The sequence below is a fragment of the Capsicum annuum genome, chromosome 8 (assembly GCF_002878395.1).
Source record: "Capsicum annuum cultivar UCD-10X-F1 chromosome 8, UCD10Xv1.1, whole genome shotgun sequence".
Lineage (NCBI taxonomy): Eukaryota > Viridiplantae > Streptophyta > Magnoliopsida > Solanales > Solanaceae > Capsicum > Capsicum annuum.
Window position 1 is genome coordinate 96489759 of NC_061118.1, and position 22165 is coordinate 96511923.

The following is a 22165-nucleotide window of genomic DNA, read 5'->3' on the forward strand; positions in this document are numbered from 1 at the left end:
TTTTTAAGTTGTTAATTATTGCGATTTATAATATTTTTCCGTAGTCTTTTAAAATATATAACAGGTTAATTTTTTGGACATTTTAAACTGTCAACTATTATAATTTATAATATTTTTCATGTAATTTGCAATTAACATATGTCACTCTCCTTATCCAAACTTTTATGGTATTGATAATCAATTATATATTTAAAATAATTTAAAATTTTAATTATTGTGATTTATAATATTTTTTCTTCCATTCTAACTTAAGAGACTGGTATAATTTGGGAGTCCGTCAAATATTTTATATCTTGAATTTTTTTAAGTTGTTAATTATTGTGATTTGTAGTATTTTTTACCTATTCATTTGGTCTCAATTTATGTGACATAAATAAAATTTAAATAATCAATTAGATTTTTAATATATTTTTAAAGACATTTTAAGCTGTTAGCTATGGTATTTATAATCTCTTTCCTTGAACAAACTTTTGTGACATTGATTGTCAATTATATTTTTTAAAATAATTTAAATTTTTAATTATTGTGATTTATAATACTTTTTCTTTTATTTATAATTAAGTGACATTGATATAATTTCGAGGGACAACCAAATATTACAATTGAAGTAGCGAAACAGATATGTCTTCAATGACTCATAATAATTAATTACAAGTGATATAGCAAAATTTCTATAAAAAAAATACTTATGAAAAAATTTAAGCGTGTCTTATATAAAACGCCAAGTTAATATTAAACATCAAAAGTTAATTTATCATTTTATGTCTATTTTATTAATCTTATTAAATATTATTAATTTTTAATATTTAAATGACTTATCATAATTAATTAGGGTAATATAGTAAAATAACGGTTTAAGCAGCTAAAACAAACATGCCATTAATGCCTATTTTTATTTTTCCTACTAATATTATTAATTTTCTAATAAGTAAATAACTTATAAAAAAAAATTGGGATGATATACTAAAATCATAGATAGAAGCAGCTGAAACAGAGATGTTATGAATGTTTCATCTTTTTTATTACATATTATTAATTTTTTGATATGTTAATCATTTATAATAATTAATTAAGGATGATATAACAAAATCACGAGTCGAAACAGCTGAAGTAGACATGTCATAAATGATTATTTATTTTTTATATTAAATATTATTAATTTTTGAATGTGTAAATAATTTATAATAGTTAATTAAAGGTAATGTAGTAAAATTACGGATTGAAGCAATTGAAACAATAATATCATAAATGGTTATTTATTGTTTTATTAAATAATATAAAATTTTAATATAATAATTATTTACTTTTTTATTAAATAATATTAATTTTTTAATAGTTAAATAATTTATAATAATTAATTAAGAATAATATAATAAAATCATAAATTGAAGCAACTATTAAAATGATAAAAATAACCCTTGAGAAGCTGGCAGTTTACCACCTGTTCACCGCTTGTATATATTAAGTAATACTAGAATATGAAAAATTTAAAGTATTAAATATTCGATGCAACGTGAAATATGAGAACTCAGAAAATATTTTAGATAAAATTGATTATGAAGTTTGAGTTCGTGTTTATGAGTTCAAATTATGTTTAATGAACTCGATTGGTTTATTAACAACTTTATCGTAATTAACCAAAATAGTAAGCAAGTTTCTCTCTCCCCTCTGATGTGCTCTCGACGTAGATCTTGCTGTCGTACACTGTGGTGGGTATGGAAGAGGCGGCGAGGGAGACCTAGGAAGGATCTAAATTCTAACCACGAATTTTGGGAGCTCGGGAAGTGAAGCAACATCGAACAAAGAGATATCAGAGAAGATGAGTTTTGGGATGAGGACTTCTGAACATATAGGTCCATCTAATTCTGCTTATATGAGCTTAAATTGGAGTCCAAAGACAGTTTAAGTAGTAGTGTGCTCTTCAATACCGTTGAGCAATATCTCCACACCCATTGCTCCATTGAACATTGTTCTATTGGTTGATCAAGGTGGGACTAACCGATGAAGGGGCAAACTGTTGATTTGGAATCTTAGTTGGAGTGACCAAGGAGAACCCATGGGTAAACCTCTCCGCTGGTAATAGAGTTGCAAGTAACGAAATGGCTTTGAATTATATCACACCAGAAATAGTCAATGGAAGCCATGTTGTGAGTTAGATATATAGGAACAATAGAAGGAAGAGCTTAAATGGGAACATTCACTGATTTTATATGTTATTGGAGAAATGTCGAGATACAACTATGTGAAAAGGTATATTGCTCAAACTTGAACTTGTGTTGCTGCTCCTGAAATGGCTTTGAATTATGTCACACCAGAAATGGTCAATGGAAGCCCTGTTGTGAAGTTAGATGTATAGGAACAATAGAAGGAAGAGCTTAAATGAGAACATTCACTGATTCTATATTTATTGGAGACATGTCGAGATATAACTATGTGAAAAGGTATATTGCTCAAACTTGGACTTGCGTTCCAGCTCCTGAATTGTATTATCACGATGAAGGGTACTATATGGTAAAATTCAAGAATCAGATATGAAGGAGATCCTGTTTACATGGCTTTATAGTATCACTATTAAACCTATAATTTTGAAGCAATGGACACCCTATTTTGACGTCAAGCTGAATTCCTTACGGAGATACCTCTATGGGTAACCTTACCCAAATTGTCTGACTTGTTGGAGTTGTGATTCAGTCAGTCGAATTGCAAGTGTCATAAGATTCCTCTATTTGCTGATGAGTGTACCTCGAAGCAAACTAGAATATCTTTTGCAAGGATGTTAATTGAGGTGGATGTCACTCAATAAATTCCCAGTGAGGTTACAGTGACAGATTTTCACGAGCCGAGCCTAGGCCCTGGACATAACAGACATCCCAGGCCAAAACCTGAGAGAATCCCTTAGCATAACATCATGAGCATTTCATTTTGAACATGTAATAAAAACATTGTTGGAAGAATAGCCCATTAAGAAAATCCATTTAAAACATATTAAAATTTATACAAATTTGAAATAAAACATTTAGACCACATCTACATAAGTCTATGAAGCCTCTAACATACGAATGAAAACTGAAGTCGGGACATGGCCACGATAATACCATAAAACTGAAAATCAAAAGTCTAACATGAAAATCATAGTCTTTCAAAAGATGGAGGGCTCAACACTTGCTAAAGTTGTCCCTAGGAGGTCCTAGAGTTGCACAGAATCACGGAAAAATGCCTCCGAAATAAAAAGATGTAGCGTCCAAGGACGATTTGTATGATGAGTACTGACATGCAACTAAAGGAAATAGACAAAGCAATTTATAAAGTAAGTTATAAGATTCATAGTATGAATCATAATAGGGGAAAATATGGGATAAGGAACTCAAGACACAAAAACATAATCATTTATTAACTTTATTCATGGACCAAGTAGTTTCACAAACCTTAGGCAATCCATGGACTATATGAGTCCGTTCTTCGCCCAATCGCCGGGGCCCTAATTCATGCTTGCCGCATGAATCGAGATGAACGTCTTTTGGCATCATATCATACCATCCTCATAGAGAAAACGTGAATAAGGTTGTCCTATTAGGGAGCAAACCATCGCTATAGCGGCAAAACATAGGTTTCAGGCGTTAGTCACTAAGACCTACAACTTCTCAGTGAACTACATAATCTTTCTCAAGCCCAATTAAAATATTTTTCATAAACATTTATCCATAGTCTTTCGTTAAGACATTCACATGTTGGTATCGCCATACCAAGAATTGCAAGTCATCCACATCATTATCGTAAAACATTACACTCTTCACCTCGTCATTCAAAATCATAAACATTATCATTGTTAAATTTTCATAAGTCTTAAAACTTGCCATAAAGTTCAACACTTTCATCATGGTAACAAAGCATTTTTGAAAGACTTGAAGATTACAATTTCATCATTTATGACATTTAACCTTTCAAATTCATATAGGAAAGCACCACACCATTTTCAAATAGTTGTTTCTAGTATCAAAACCATCTACTATTTATTTAGAAAACAATTTATAACAAGAGAGAAATCAATATTAGGCCTTTCGTAATTGAAATCCTGAACCATAGTTTCAAACTATCACTATAATATACATAAATACAAATTAAATTAACACTTTATAATAGTAGTTGAAGTATGGAGTGTTCAACATGCCTTTTGACGAAGAGAATTTCAAGAAAAGCTTTGAAATTGACCTTTGAACCTTGAACCCTATGTGTTCTTGTTCCTTGGAACTTTTGGGAGAAGAGTAATGTGTTTTGATTGTAAATATCGTGCCTTAGGGGTTTGGGGATGTTTTATATATGTGGGGAACAGTTTTGGGTAAGGAAAAGACCAAAAGATCCTTAAAAACGTGTCAGAAATCAAAGGATTCGCCCCTGAACATCATCTCTGTACCACTCTAAAATCGCAGAGGTCAAGCTACGTGGCACGGTGAAATCACGAACCCTAACTGAAAGCTCATAACTTTTCACTCCGAACTCCAATTTATGAATCGTTTGTGGCGTTGGAAAGAAGACTCAAAAAGTCTTTAATTTGATAGGTAATGGGCACGTAACTCTTCATATTCTAGAAGAACTACTCACTTGAAGTTGACCCTAGTAAAATCCAATACTAGAACTCAATCGGTAGGAAAGTTCTCAACTCAACTTTGAGTTAGGAGATTCCTATGACCTCAAGTTGTCTCCAAAGATATACCCACACTAAAGAATTGATCTTCACACTTATATCTAAATAGAAATCATTGAGTTCAAATTTATATACGTACGAAGGACCGTTCAAATTCTAGCACGAGAGTGTGAGGTGTTACATGTATACTAGGTCGGACATTTAAATAGCCCATTATGTTTGATTGGAAGCCCGAATATTGTGAATCCTGCATGATGGTGGGACATAACTGTTCGAGGAAGAAGCACAGCAACACCCACCCACCCACGCAAACCAAAGCAACCTCCATCTCCCAAACCATAACAACCAAAGGTAATACCTATTTGGTTACCTAGGGAGGCAGCAAATGCAGATGTGTAGAAACCACAGAAAAGGGAGAATGCACGGCAGGTAGAGCTGTCAAAATGGGCTTGGCCCGTAGGCTGACCCAACCCAACCCTTTAATTAAGTAGGGTTGCTAAGTTTTTTCGGCCAATTTAGAAACGAGGCTTATAAGTCCAGCTTCACTTGGCCCGTCGACCTCGGAGGCCTAACCCGTCAACCTTAGAGGCCAACTCGTGGCTGGGACATTAATAATAATTATTAAATATTTTTAAGTTGGTCATTTATTTATTAGGAATTAGGATTTTGTCAATCTTTTCTAACTAGCTACTATTTTTTTTTTTATCCATCCTTTGGTTGATACTAAGTTTTTTAAAGTTCTTAGTGTGTGTTTGAAATGGTTGGTAAGCTGCTTTTAGTTGTGAACTTCAAAAAGTTGCTTTTACTCGTGATGGTTTAGTAGTTGTTGCCTTTGCTTGATGCAACATTCTGTTATTTAAATTTAGGCTCTCTTCTATTATAGTCTTGTTACTTTTATGTAGATACTTTATTTATATTTGTATTTATTACCTTAACCATATTAGAATTTTCCTATGAAATTTGTAGCTAATCATCATTTCTCTGCTTATTACAGTAAATGTCATAAGCTAATTACAACTAAGGGATCGTTTGGTGTGAGGCATAAGGGATAAATAGTTCGAGACAAAATGAAGGGACTATTTTATCTCATGTTTAGTGTGAGGTATTAGTAAGTACCGACATTATTTATCGCACCATTCACGCCATGGTGATGAGATAAATTATCCCATATGCATGGTGGGTAACTAATTTCAAAATAACTAATCCTAAGATCAATTGTTCCGAGATAACTCTTTCCCAACCCAATGACCCCTAAAGTTAATAGTAAGATGCCTATAACATGCAAAAAACTAGTAGGAGACATATTAAAGTGAAACTATAAAAGTTGGTGATTGTCTAGTACTTACAATATTTTCGTTTATCATATTTTGAGTTGCTTTTATTTTTTCTGAAGGGCCAATCCGTCCCAACCCGTGGCCCGCTTAGGATTGGGTTGGGCCAGCCCATTTTGACAGCTTATTAGGCACTGTGAACACAGATAATATGAAGGAGAGCCTTACAACTGAAGTTTTCAGCCGTCACAAGCAAGAGTAAACATGCTCTCAAGGGTAAGAATGTCCCTAACAATAGCTCTGCAAAAAGCTATGCTCAAGCTATATTACTAACTATGAATAATGGATTTGAGGTTTTGCAACCTAACCCTGTTCTGTTGGCAAACACCTCACCACTGGATGAGGGTGTGGACCATCTACTACTCTATAATGTCTTGGTTAGTATGGAACATTAAAGGTACTAATAAAAGGTATAAATTAAGGGGGTTGAATAAGTATATTAAGGAGAATTATATAAAACTTATAGATTTGGTGGAAACTAGAGTTACATAAAATAAGGCTGGGGCTATAGCTAACTCAATAGTACCTGGATGGAATTTGATCCACTACTATTAGTGTTGTGACTGGGAGATTATGGATTTTCTGGGATGAGGCTGCGTATGATGTCAAACTGCTTCAACAAGGTGCTTAGTACATTCATTCTGAGGTGTTAAGCAGGGATAAGAAGATAGATGGTTGTATGAATGGTATATGGATTTAATACATTTGAGATGAGGAAGACATTGTAGGCGGACTTGAGACAACTTGCACTCCAAACTGCAAAACCCTGGCTTGTATGAGGTGATTTTAATGCCATTTTACAAAGCCAAAGATTTGGTGGAGCTGCAGTTACAAGAGTTGAGAATAAGGATTTGCTGAATATATTCATGATTTGATGCTGAATGAAGTTCTTTGTAAAGGAGATTTTTACTCATGGTCCAACAAGCAACTTGGGGCAACCAGAATCTATAGTAGATTCGATAAAGCCCTGGGGAATGATGAGTGGATGCTACACTATAGCCATCTAGTCCTTGACTCATATATCAGACCACTCCCCTCTAATGATGATATGCACTTACAATTAACCGACATTAAGACCCATTTCAGGTTCTTTAATGTGTGGACTACTCATGTTACTTTGCTTCACTGGTACAAAGCAGCTGGGCAGGGAGATTGAAAGGAAATAAGCTCAAGTGTGTCTGGCAAAAATTGAAAGATTTACAGCAACATCTAAGACATCTGAATAATAATGAGTATAGAGGAATTACTGAGAACTCAACAACAACTGTCTACAAATTACTCTGATTTTTCTGTCAAGGAAGAAAAGGAGTTATTGATTCAGTTAGAGAAATGGAATGGTATTGAGGAAAGCATCCACCACCATAAATCACGAGCTTTGTGGAAGAAACTGGGTGATTCTAACACCAAATACTTCACTGTTGTGGTAAAGGAAAGGAGGCATAGAAAGCAAATAGTTGAGCTAACTACAAAAACTGGGGATAAACTGGTGAAGCCTAGAGCTGTTACTAATGAAATAATCTCATCCTACAAGTCTTTAATGAGTACAACTCTAGTTAAAGTCTCTCATGGGTACAAGTCTAGTTAATACTAATGCAGTTAGTAAGTCCATCAAAAATGGTCCAACTCTGAATCATGACCATCTATTAGCCCTGTGTGCAGATGTGACTGATGAAGAGATATATGTTGGGTTTATGAACTACTGGGGATGACAAGGCCCCCAGAGTTGAAGGTTATAATGCCATGTTCTTTAAGAAAGCTTGGCAAGTGATACATTATGATATGAATGCAGCTATGAAAGAATTCTTTAACACAGGCAATTGTCCACGGCAGTAAATTGTACTGCAGTAACATTGTTTCCTAAGGTTCCTAATCCTGCAAGTACTAGACAGTATAGACCCATAGCTTGTTGTTTCAGTTCTTCACAAACTTATTGCTAAGGCGCTAGCTAATAGAACCCATCATGTAAATAGCAACGGTGATTTAAATGAATTTATCTAATTATATAGGGACCAATGAGGGAACTACATCATTAATGTAATATTTCTTTTTTGTTTAATTTGGGCGCTGTTAAAATAAAGGGTAATATGTATGTATGTACGTATATTTATGCGCACGCCATCACTGGCTCACTGTATTTACTGATCAGTATACTATTCTACACATCATATGTGCTATTTGTTGACCTGCCCATGATTCAGACTCAATTTTCAAAAGTAAGATAGTGATGACGCCAAGAAAAGAACATTCTCAATAGTGATGACGCCAAGAAAAGAACATTCTCATAGGGTAGCTCATTCAACTTTAAGATACCATGGCCATTGGAGCTTGTTGACTTGGTTCACAGAACCAAGTGATCTGCTAGTTTCAGTCTTCTTTTGATCAATGGTTGAATTTGGCTTACTTGGTTTAGCAAGGCACCTAAGAGGAAATTTTGATGTGTGTAGCCCCTTTTGCTTCATAGCGGGAGTGTTAGTCCACCGCTGCCCTTTTTAGCGCCTCTTGCTTCAGGTCCTACACACCACAAGAAACATTATAAAAAACCGAAAGAATGTCCCCTTTTCTTTTGTGAAAGAATCAGGAATACAGATTGGTCAAGATTCAAATAAGTCGCAACACAGACAAATGGTTTAGCACCCAATATAATCTTCGTAAGAAAAATTGGCACTGTTGACTGACCACATACATCAAAGAGCATAAAATGGAAGAATTTGATAGGCATGGTTCAGCTGTTAACACGCTATAAAATTGATAAGCAGAAAAGGCAAGACTTGGTATGGAAGGTAAGGGCAAAAGCGTAGCTATGATATGGTTAAAATGCTACAAACCCGTTATCCACAATCCACATAATGAAATAGAAGTTTCTCCATGATAACTGAGCTATAATACTGGAACTTGAAACTTATTATGTAGATGCCAGCGGTGACACTTGTACAGCATAAGTGAAACAAGTTATGCAAATACAAATAAAATGTACAATAAGCAAGCTCAACCAGTTAGTCCAGGTTGAGAAGAATGCACCTCGGCTCATGGAACTAATGGCTATGCCTGTAAGTACCCCCAAAATCTTTAGACGGTATTCTAGAACACCTTTAGACATTACTTTTGCTCAGATCCTTCTTATCCTTCACCTTTCAAATTCAAATTCAAATTCAATTTCTGTAATCTGCTGAATCCTATATCTTTCCACTTTGCCAAGATTCCTAAAATATGGCTGAGAAAGAGTGGCTTCTGCACAAGAAAGAGAGCATTTATAGGAGAGCATGCACAAATCATGGAACTTTGCAAAAACAAAGAGACAGATTCTCTGTACCTGATCTAACACAATCCTTAGGATCAAAAGAAATCATATAAATTAAAAGCTCAACTTCCAGGCCTAGTATAGAAGTCAAAATGGCTACGTAGTCACTAAAGTATCTACGTTAGATCTTAAGCTAAACACCAGCTGATTCTCGTAAATGTTTGTTACTGCCCTTTCAGGCACAAATCTCATATAAGGTCATGCAACTATTGCTGTCCATAAACCTGTAGAGAAGCAGCTCAAAGACGAACAGCAGTTCCACATATTTGACCATATACATCGCTCAATTCCTATAGAACCTATCACTAAAATATCCCTATATGGGGATAAGACTAAGCGGAAGAGGGGGATTTTCATGAGATGGGAAATGAGAAATTTTCCCACACGAAGTTTGTGAAGAAGTGACCGTATGATAATGAGCACGGATTATCACGAGAACATGCTATTTTAAACAACTAAATGATTCATAATTAAAATGTTCAACCACAATTCTTGTTCAATATGAGACAACAATCCTATCCTGAAGACTGAAACATCATCTCAATTATTTACCATGCAAGAAAGAACAGAAGAAGTAATATTTCAAACATCAAAACTTATCAAATTTGAGTCACAATCTGAAGTTCAATCTTCTAATTCGAAGAAGTAACTGAATGTTCTTTTTATAGTTTGATGTAAGAGTAATTGAAATGTTTTGATATTAAAATTCAGATTCTTCTTCGAATTTGTCAAGCCAGCTACTCGTCTATGTAACTCTTAAAGTAAAAAAAGGGCAGCCCGGATCACTAAAGCTCCTGCTATGCGCAGGGTCTGGAGGGCCCACCACAAGGGTGTATTGTACGCAGTCTTACATTGCATTTCTGCCAGAGGCTGTTTCCAAGGCTTGAACCCGTGACCTCTTGGTCACATGGAAACAACTTTACCAGCTACTCCAAGACTCCCATTCAAAGTAACTCTTAAAGTAACCAATAAAATGTTTATCTCCCGACTCCCTACAGGTGAAGAAGCTAAATGTACCAGAAGACTTAGTCTTTGACCCCAAAATAGATCTCACTACAAAGCAACAGGATTTGGAATATGAATGTTAAGACCACATGACCAAATAGAGACCATTATTTTAAACTTGCACTGAATCGATGTTGGTAGTTTCAACAGTTCCGACAATGTTTTAGAATTCAACTAAATTAGTTACTCTTTACCAAAAGAAAATATAATAGGGGACCATATTAAACCAGCTAACTACCTAGATTTCATAATAAGACATTGGTCCAAAACCCAAGGGTGTGGCCTAGTGGTCAATGAAGTGGATTGAACACCATGAGGTCTCAGGTTAAAATCCCAACTGAGACAAACACTAGGTGATTTCTTCCCATCTGTTCTAGCCTTAGTGGACATAGTTACCTGGTACCTCTTGTTGGTTCACTTGAGCCGGTAACAAATTTTGTCTCCGAAACTACCCAAAAAATGATGCAAATATGCAACAACTAGTTTTTTGTCATTACTTGTTACGAACTTATGCACAAATAACGTTATTACCATTGTTTCTATTTTTTAACAGCTAAAATAGTAAGTTTTTACTGAATCCAACCAGTCTGTTTAAACATCATTTGGCTAATAATTATATTGTATCATTTTCTCGTAGCTCAATATCAGAATTCATTGGCTTGCTGCTGATGGCTAAAAATAGGTGAAGTCGAATTAGCTTATTTTGCAGAGTCTTAACACATAACACTAGTTGGGATTTGGGGGGGGGGGGGCACTCTCGCAGAATACCATAAAATAGACAGGAAATATTCAAATGAGCACATGCATGTGCATAATCAGTTAATATAAGGATCAAAGCCACAAGAAATCCTAAAAAATCTATTACTAGCAGCAAATTTGATACCTTTTATAGTAGTTTGCAATGAAGATCACCGTTGCGTGATGGGGGCAAGAGAGAAGAAAGTAGAAGGTAGAGTGTACGCAGTCCATACCACTACCTCTAAAGAAGTAGAGAGGCTGTTTCTGATAGACCCCCGGCTCAAGATAAAAGGCAATATACAAAAGCATCAAAAGCATAGAACACGATAAAATAACACAGGTACGACAACATCCACAAAAAATTTGTACATTGCCAAACAAAGGACACCAAAGTCCACCCAAATACTGCCTACGACTCATCCACACCCTTATCCCTCTATCCTAACAAAAAAGATACGACATTACACCCTCCTAAATCTCCGGAATATTCACTTCTCAGAAAATGTCATTGTTTGAGACAGTTCAGGTCCAATTACGATGGAAAGAAAATCATGGTAACAGATACATGCTATTGAGAGTTGAGATAAGAAGCATAGCATAAAGGGAAAGAAGGCATTAGGCCTTCGCTGAAGGAAAAACCTAGAGCTTCATGGAAGAAACTGGTGGCAAATGAAGGAAACAAAATTAGTAAGTGTGTACACGTCGTTTGCTGAAACAGAAGTACAAATATACAATACACAAGCGTATACAAAAAGGAAAAGATTTTCAATGACCAAAGAATTTGGTCCAAGTTTATAATATAGTTGACTTTGTCCTTCATACAATTGTTAATTGTAGTGTTCATCCCACTCTTACTCACTTATATATAATAGAAAAATAAATGCAGTTGGGATTTGGGAATATAGAAACTGTCATACCATAAGAAAAGATCTCTGGGACGTGTCCAATACTTGATGTCCACGTCATCACTCTGATCCAAGAAACCAACAGATCTCAAGAAATCATGTTATGCCAGACACAGTGGCATCTTTCTGAAATATAATGAACTACTGAAATGCTGGAGGGTTGTTGTTGTTGAGTGAGCTATTGAAATCATTTACCTTTCAATGTCCTATACTTCTATTGAAGCCTTTTCAGAACAGTAATATATCCTGAGAAACACAACGATTTCCTCTATTCTAGTCAAAAGTCAAGCCCTCTGATGCTGAGGCAATTTATGGCCACGCTCGACAAACTGCAACATGAGCTTGTCAGCCTCTTCTACTCTGCCACCTTGCATCAATCTATCCCTCACCTTGTCACAGAGCTTTAAGTCAGGAATCAGATTCCGGTTGAACATTCGACAAGCCACCTTATATGATGAAAGAGGGTTCCCTTCCTTTAAATAGCTCTCTATAAGAACGTGGCAGGTATTTGCATCAACTCTTGAAGCTGTCCTGAGGACCTTTCCCAATAGCTTATAAGCCTCATCAGGATATCCTAAACCACAAAGTTTTTCAATAACCTGATTATAGGCAGTCTTGCAACCCTGTCTTGAAAGCATCTTCTCCAGTAATTTCAACAGATCGTCCACCCTACATTGCTGACTAAATCGATGGATCACTGTACGATACGTCACAGCAGTGGGAAGCAAACCCCTATGAAGCATTTTATTGGCCAGATCAATAGCCTCTTCCATCCTTCCTTGTTTTCCCAGTCCGTCTATTAGTGTAGTATATGTGACAGCATCGGGGTGTTTGTTGATTAAATACATGTCATCAAGGACTGAGAGAGCAGCATCCAACTCATTATTTTGACAGAAACCATGAATAACAGTTGTGAAATTCACCACATTAACAGAACATCCTTTCTTCAGACATTCTACCATAAATTTCTTTGCTTCATCTGCTCTGCCCTCTTGGCAAAGAGATCGAATTATCAGGTTAATTTCAACGGGAGAAGGTAAAAAGCCTGTTTCAATCATTTCCCTAGCCACATCACAAGCTTCAGACAGTTTCCCTTCCCTACGATAGCCATGCATTACCACACTAAATGTTATCGCATTTGGTTTCCACCACCACTCCTCACACATATTCATAATCTCTTGTGCCTCGGCAGACCTCCCACTCTGGCAAAGCCCGTTTAACAGCACAGTGTATGTTACAGTGTTTGGCTTGCAACCATGCTTGTACATATGTTGGAGTAATGTTTTTGCTTGATCAATTCTTCCTGCAAGGCAAAATCCACTCAGAACTGCAGTGTAAGTAACCACATCAGGAGGACATCCTTTGACAATCATTTCATTGACCAGTTCCTTTGTGTTATCTATTCTTCCTTCTTTACAAAAGGAGTCTACTACAGCACTGTAGCCCACTTTATCCACTCCGAATCCTCTTTCTTCAGCTTCCCTTAAGAATCCTAAGGCTTCATCAGCATGTCCGTGCTTTGAAAGCATATGTATAATAGTGTTATAAGTAACCTGGTCAGGCAATAAGTTACTATCTTTAGACATTTTCGCCACCAACTCTCTCACTTTATCAATTTGCTTCTGCTTGCAAAAGAACGCAATCATAGTATGATAACTAACTTTATCTGGGTAACAGCCATTATACGGCATTTCAGCAATCAACTCTAATGCATCTTCAATGCGATGCACATCACAATAACCTCTGATTAAACAATTGTATGTAACAACATTTGGTGTTATCCCAACTAGTTGCATCCGTTTCAGAAACCTCAATGCTTTCTCAATTTTATTCCCCTTCACCAAAACATAAATTGCAGTGTTGCATATAGACAAATCAGGCTCGGTTCCTGCTCTTTGCATCACAGTCAGGATCTGCATCGCTTTCCTTAAATGTCCAGCTCGACTAAAAGCAACCATCACACATCCAAAATCTTCAGGTCTCCGTGGAATTCTTCTACATGCCATCAGCTTAAGAATGCGCTTAGCTCCCTGGCACAACTTTGTCCTTCCTAAAAGTTGAAGCAGAACATAATAAACAATAGGATCATGTCGATACCTCCACTGCTGGTCTGCCCAATAAAAGAATTTCAAAGCAACCCTTTCATCTGATTGATACCTTAACACAGCACAAACTTGCTGAGGCTTCATACTTCTTAACAAACGCCTCAATTCAATGTCAAGCTTTGGATTCCAAGCCGACTGACGTTCAATTAATCTACATGTTTCCTTAACCAACGGATGTCTCATTTCCTCTTCAACACCCTCAATTCTTCCATAAATGCCAACATTTTCTTCCCTATTTACTCTCTTTCCACTTTTACAAAATGAATCCAAAACCTTAAAATCATCTTCTGTACAGTCCATTCCATTCTGTGACACTTCAAACTCATGGACATCGTCAAACCTACAACTACTAGCATTATATATATCCCTACAGCTTTTTCCATCACCACCAAAAGAAGTACCAGAAAAGCTCAAAACATCACTCTCTTTAGAACCCAATGCTCCTTTAATAACATACCCCTCTCCAATATCATCAAAAGAAGTACCAGAAAAGCTCAAAACTTTACTTTCTTTAAAACCCAATTCACCATTTTCCAAGAATAATTTAGGGTTTGGATTAAATTTAGATGTCCATGAAGAAAATAATGCATTATAAGTAAATGGGTGTCCAAGAAAACGGATTCCAGATTCATAAGTTCCAATTTTTCCAGAAAATTCAACATAAACACGACCATTAGACGAACCAAACCATAGAATCTTGAAAAGTTTTCTATGTCTAGGCAAGGTTTCTCTAATTCTAGCACATACATTCGAGTTCAGCAACATTTAAACTGAATTCACTCAGATTCTAATGCATTATTTTCTATAGAACAAGAAGGTTGAAATGAGTGCCAATTTTCTGGTATTACTAAGGCTGCATTTGTTTGTTTTTATTAATATTCGGATCTGAATGAAAAATATATTATATTTGAAAATTAAATAATTAAAATTATTTATTTTTTAATATTTCAATATATAAAATTTATTTATATATATAATAAAAAATATAATTCAAATAAAAAATAATTATATATTAGAAAAATATTTAATTTAAGATAATAAAATTATTATTTGATTGAAAAGAATATTTATATTTATTAGTGATAATGTAGATGATTTGTAATGGTGGTGGTGATAGTAATGATTGATGTTAGTGATTAGTAATGTTGGTGGTGATAGTTGTGATGGTAGAGATGTTTGGTATTATAGTGACTGTTATGATGGTGACGATTGATAATGGTGGTGGTAGTGATGTAAAGTTGGTTGATGTTAGTAGTTGGAGGTGTTGATTGTGATAGCTTAAAAATGAATGCATGATGGTTGACGATGTATTGGTGGTAGTTGGAGATGTTGTTAACTGTGATGGTGGAGATGATTATTAGTAGTGATATATTGTAGTGATGATGTTGGTTGAAACAGTGACAGAGGTGGTGACACTGGTGACAATAGTGGTGGTGGTGATGGCCGAAAAATGTGTGGATATTGATGATATGTTAGTGGTAGTTAACGGTGACGCTAATTGTGATGGATGAGTTGGTAATAATTGGGATTGGTCGACAATAGTTGATGGTGGTGGTGGTATTGGCGTTGTGGTTGACGGTGGTGATATCGGCGGGTATAATTAAAATAATGAAGGTGATAGATATAGTAGCGGCTGAAAATAGTGGTTAGTAGTAATTATGATTGAGAATGGTGGTTGTGGTGATGGAAGTGGTTAGTGATGGTGGTGATGGTTGGTGGCTAGGTGGTGGTTGGCAGTAGTGATGGTGGCAAAGGTGGTTAGTGTTGGTGAGATGATTATGGATAGAGTGGTGGTGAATATTATTTAATACAAGAATACCTCTTAATGATTAAGACTTAGTTTCAGATCTGAATAATTAAGACCTATTCAAACTTATTAAGAGCCAAAATCTTAATGAAAAATAAATACACTTAATGGTCTGAGGTCTGAATCAGGTCTGAATCAGGTCTGAATCATTCAGATTCAGACCTCCATTAAGTGCGAACAAAGGAAGCCGTTTCAGATCTGAATGATTAAGGCCTATTCAGACCTATTAAGAGATAAACAAACAAATGAAGCCTAAAGAAAAAGTTATATGTCGTATTTATTTTCAAGTTTTTGCATGAATTATCCCTATTTTGGGGGAGTTATTCCCTCCGTCTCATTTTATATGTCATCATTTTCTTTTTAATTACTCCCCAAAAGAATGTACTTTTTCTTATTTGGCAACTATTTAATGGCTTTATTTTCATTTTATCTTTATTAGGTCCCACTTAATAAGAAAAAATAACTAAAAAGTAAATATTAAAGTGACTTTAAGAATTAAGAGAGAGAATTTTGTAACTTTACAAAGTCATCATCTATTTATTAAATTTCATGTCCGATCAAATGGTGACACATAAAATAAGATGGAGGAAGTATTAATTTTTGATGAAACGTATCGTTAGATTCTTAAAATTGGTACGAACTTTCAGTTTGTCATCTCAATTAAACTTTATTTTATTTTAAGGGAAAGGACAAATAAGGCCCTTCGGGCCAAACAATTTTCACAAAATGATCCATAAAATTTAAACAGAAAAAATTTCACAAAACCACAACTTAAGTTAACTAAAATATTAAAAATTCATTCAGTTTGTAAAAATTACAAATATCCCAAATTTACATTCTCTTTCTTTAAATTTTTATATACATAACTTCTATACTAAAAATTAGGATATGTTAATTACCCCCTAAAAATTTGTCTGAACATCTTCTCTTGACTAATTTAATTGATCGAAATTACTCATGAAATTGAATTAACAAGGAACTAAAGAACTAAAGAAATTATGTCGTTCAAAGATAGATAATGATTTCGATACAATAACACAATATGCATCAACAATCAAAATTATTACTAACATAATTCTAGCACTAGAAAATTAAGGACAATGCTGAAATTCCTCAACTCTAATCGAACAAGCTTAACATGGACTCATATCACTCTCTTCCTTTGGCTCTTCCTTTTTCTTGCCAACGGCGGCGGATGTTGTTACGGTATCATCACCAGTAACAGGAGGAGCACCGGCCACAGCGCCAGTAGGAGTAGCGACCTAACAGAGCCAACATTCATGATAAAGTCTTCAACATTCTTCTCACAAAGCTTTGCAAAAGTTTGGGCCAGTATGACTCCACCTGCAAATTTGTTACTTTCACCACTGTATAAATTTTCTCTACAGTAACAAGGATGTCTATAACTTGTTGTAGACATGAGATTTTACCTCATGTATCTGATACATTATTATAACTTATTTTAGAATATATGTAATACCTCATATTTTCCTAGCTTAAATTTGTTCCTAGAATGTTAAGGGATAACTTCCAAAATGAATAATATTTATTTCATGAGGAATTCTTTAGATTTAGACTTTCCATTGTGTGAGAAATTGAATAAGCTTTCCATCGATATCAAATTCGCCCAATTCCGACACTCGGTGAAAGAGTTATGACATTTTTAAGTTGACAGTGTGCCACCTGGATAGTCATCGCATCGCGGAGGTGGCTAAATTCATAGTTGTCATTTTTTAGTGGACCACCGTGATATTGGCACGTCGCGGAGATGTCCATTTTCCCATTTATCAATTTCCAGTAGTCCAACTCTATAGTGGCGTGTCGCACCGGAAGCCAAAATGGCGTTTCTATAAGGCACCGCAATAGTAGCGCATTGCGTTGAAGTTCTAGGTCCCAATTGTTAAAATCTAGTGGGACAACGCGATAGCTCCGCATCACGGAGGCCCCCAATTTCCCAGTCGTCAAATTCCAATGAGCCACCACGATAGTGGCGCGTCGCGGTGGCCTATTAAATCGGGACCCCATTTCATTTTTTCAATTTCGTCTAGAAGTTTAAAGAGGGTATTTTGGACTTTTTTCAAGCCCCCAATCTGTCCAAACACAAGATTTAAGCCTACTACAAGCATTTTATGCTTATATTCATCAAAGTTTCGCTCAAGCAAAATCCTAAGCTTCAACATTCAACTTCAAGAATCCCTAAGATTTCACAATTCATTTCCCATATCAATTCATGATTCAAAGTTCCCAGTTCAAGAATTCCAAGAATCATCATTAAAGAGCAGAAATAGAATCTCAAAAGCAAACTTGTTCATCTAGTTCATTAGGTATGCGGGGTTATGAACAAGGATATTCCTTTCATCCTTGTGCCTAAAACTTGTTTTAAATTACAAAGTTATTTGATTTTATATGATTTTCCATGAATTTGAAATTAGGGTTCATACTCAATGTTGCCATTTACAAAATTATGATATTTCAAGAGAATTATAAGTTGAATTACATGTCTATTTTCATATTTACATGCTTATTGCTGTAATTTTCAAATTTCAAGATGAATTTTCATTGTTTTCATTATCAAGCATGATTATTATGAAACTTTTACATGAGTTTGATATATGAGTTTTAAGCCCTAATTTTATATATTGAGATTTTGAGAAAAATGATGTTTTAAGCATCTTATGAGCTGATTATATCAAATTTACAATAAAGTTATGATTTTTTGATCCTCCAATTAGTTTTGAAATTCACTTTACAGATTTATTACAGATTTCAGAAAGTAAAATAGCTTCATTTACAGATTGATTCAGATAAATGCATAACTGGTTTCATAATAAACCCTTATGAGAGTTTTAAAGTGGATTTCCAACAAGATGAGCGTAGCAAATTAAAGGGAGTAGTATTTAGCATTGAGATGGGTATGATTCCAAGGTCCCATGCCCTAAAACTACGTGCCACCATAGGATTGAGATTAAGTGCCCATAGTGGGCAGAGTCGTGATCACTTAAGTCGAGGTTATACTCCCTAGCAAGAGTATGACACCTCTCCCCAATGCGAGGTTTCTTCCTTAGGAAGGCAAGACGTTGGACTCCATGTAGCTCTCATGGCTTATGTCGGTTAAGAGAACCTCTCTTGCAGAACAGTTTTTCCTGAAAAGTTTAAAAGCCTAACAATAATGATTTTAAGATAAACTATTCTCCTTAATAGTAAAAGAAGAACAGAAAAGATTTTAGAAAACTAAGTGTAAAAGCTCACAAGTTTTACTCAGATTATACCTTACAGAAAAGATAATAGCTACGAATTTCAGCTTTCAGATTTCAGATTCAGTAGTAAGTCCTTCTACACTTAGACAAAATAATTTAAAAGGAGCATACAAGTATAACTTTTAGAACTAAATGTTATGGCTCACAAGATTTATAAAGTATGTTTTGCTTCTTATTGCTACATATTTCAATATTTCAGATATTCCAGCTTATGTGAGTCATTTACATTTAGCATATATTATTTTATAAATGATGATTATGAGATGACGTTTTACTTATGCATTTCACCCCCATATACTCAGTACATCCTCAAAGTACTGATCCACATATACGTCTATGTGCTACATTATCTCATAATGTAGGTGCAAGTTGTAGTATGTGCAGACAGAATCAGACAGTTGCAGATTCTAGCCATCAGATGATGAGTCCTCCTACTTCGGGGACTTTAGTTAGATGTTATTTATGTACTTTACTTTCTTACTCATATGTATTGATTAGTGGTAGTTGGAGTCGCGCCCCTGCTATCTATAGTCAGTATAGTAGAGACTTCACAGATGTCAGTTAAAGTCAGTTATGTAAATTTCAGTCCCTCTTTTCAGATTGTATCAGAATGTGAAATGGTATTAGTATTGTATTTTCACAGATTCCATCATTTTTATGTTTCCGCACAGTAAATTCAACACTTTATACATATTATTCAGTTGCTTATGAGTTATGCCAGTAGAAGGGTTAGCTTGGGATCACTTGTGGTCCTAAGCACCGTGTGACGTCTCGGGACAGATTTTCGGGGCATTACACTATAATATATATCAGATATATGAATATAATAAATGAAATTAAATATTTATCCGATACAAATGCATATTTTGTATCTCTTATATTTATGTTTTTTTATAAAAAAAAGTATAATGCGATGTATTTTACTTTGAAATACATAATTATATAGTGAAGATACATAATATATTTAGTTCTCTGTGTCTATACAAATGCATATGTTGTATTCTTATATTTATGTTTTTTATTGAAAAAAGTGTAATGTAATGTATTTACACTAAAATACATAATTATTTACTGAAGATACTTAATATATCTGAATTTTCTATGTATGATACAAATGCATATTTGTATCTCTTATATTTATATTTTTTATTGAAAAAAGTATAATGTAATATATTTACACTAAGATACATAAATAACAAATATAACTAATGAAATTAAACATTAGTAATGTATCTTAGGTATTAACAAAGTTATTTATCTTTATATTTACATATAAAAATGATGTTTAACAAATGTTTTTACTCTGAATGAATGTTAGATGAGTATTATAACGCCAATTCTAGTTATTTGTCAAAAGTGTCTTATCATTTATAATAAGTATCTCTAATATAACATGTATATGTTATATATTGAATTGATAAATATCAATAACAATTGTTATCTTGTACAAAAATAATGACTAGTAATTGAATGATTCATATTATCAGTTGATTAAGTTACATTGTTATACAAGAATTTTAAAGTTGAAAACAATATGTATCTGATAACACAAAAAAGAATAATCTAAACTTCATTATACTCAAAAAAATTTTGTTTAACAAGGATTCATCATTACAACTAAAAATATGAAGGCTGAAACATTACATATTAATAACATCATTACTGAATTATTGTAGTTATGCATATATACAATTTAAATACAAATGTGTTGTACAACAAATATGTAACAAACATGTAATATGATATCTTCAATTATGTCCATACCAAAAGAAGATTTGATATCTTCAATTATGTTTTTTGGTGTATGTATGATTGACTAGTTTCAGAGTCGGAAAACTGCTAATGAATGAAATCGTAACTTGAACTTAGATGAACATTCTATCTCTCAAGGGTAGATGTGTACATCCTGAAACACCCTTACTTTGAAGAGTTCCGAACCCTTTCGACATTATGCCTTAAGAATCTAACTACAATCCTCTAAAAAATATTTTAGGACATAGCTGCAAAATACATACAATCATATTGAAATCAACATATTTATTAACAAATGTATCACTAACTAATAAATACATAATGATTATTTATGAAATGCAACATTAATTTACACTATTTACTTTAACGCTTAAAGTATCTCACAAATTTTGTCTTATACATAAATTAAATCATGTATCTCACTATGCACTATCCAATCTATTATGTATCTTGATCAAATATTTCATAAAATTTGTCTGATACATAAAATAAATTATGTATCTAAGTATGCTCTTAGCAATGTAATATTTATATAGATCAAATTTGTTCGTAAATGGATGTATCTCAATAATTGTAAATTTTGTATCTCAACCTCAAGAATATTCAACATGTGAGATACATAATTTATGAACTAACAACAACATCATCTCTACCTCAAATTAAAAATATTTTCTATTTTTGTTGAAATATAACAACAACATATACATACCTTTGTTTGTCAAATTCTTTGACTTTGAAATAGAATGAATGATCAATGAAACACTTTTCTTAACCTCTATGTATAGCTTCACCCCCATATCATTACAGATCAATAATAAAGATGAATTTTCTTCAATAATATATCGGTCTTCAATAATGTAGCTTCACCCCTATATCATTACATTCTGAATTTGTTACATTCAACAATATAGATCATTCACAGACTAGCTTTCTTACATTCAACAATATAGATTTCCATGGATGGGAGAAAGAGGCACCTGAAAGCACGAAATGAGATCTCCAACCCTGACTTTGTTACATTATAGATTTTCAAGACTAACAGATCATTTACAGACTGACTTTCTTATGTTTATCAATTCGTCCTCCTCTGATTCAAATCTCACATATCTCACAATACAACAAAAAAATGTAATAAAAATAGTGAAAAAAATGAAATAGAACAAAAAAAAGAGAATAGATGAGAAAATGATTCTGCGGGTTGAATGGGGAGTACATTAGTAATTCAAACACCAAAAGGAGAAGAAAGAATCTGCAAGTTGATTGGGAAGAAGAAGATTTCGGAAACATACATTATTAATGAATTTTCATCTTCCTCGACATACTCC

General features: G+C 34.1%; 1 protein-coding gene across 4 annotated transcripts; it reads right to left on the bottom strand.

Moving 5' to 3' along the window:
• Positions 1–8001: 8001 nt before the first annotated feature.
• Positions 8002–14889, bottom strand: LOC107838827 (pentatricopeptide repeat-containing protein At5g16640, mitochondrial). Of its 4 annotated transcripts, XM_047395774.1 has the most exons (4): positions 12115–14882; positions 11932–11984; positions 8992–9201; positions 8002–8484 (listed from the first exon to the last, which is right to left on the bottom strand). In XM_047395774.1, the coding sequence occupies exon 1, from the start codon at positions 14787–14789 to the stop codon at positions 12204–12206; it is 2586 nt and encodes an 861-aa protein (XP_047251730.1). In that variant the 5' UTR covers positions 14790–14882; the 3' UTR covers positions 8002–8484; positions 8992–9201; positions 11932–11984; positions 12115–12203. The 4 variants fall into 4 exon arrangements, with proteins under 4 accessions (XP_047251730.1, XP_047251729.1, XP_016537536.1 ...); XM_047395773.1 differs by lacking the exon at positions 8992–9201; XM_016682050.2 differs by having other exon boundaries at positions 11932–14882.
• Positions 14890–22165: the final 7276 nt, after the last annotated feature.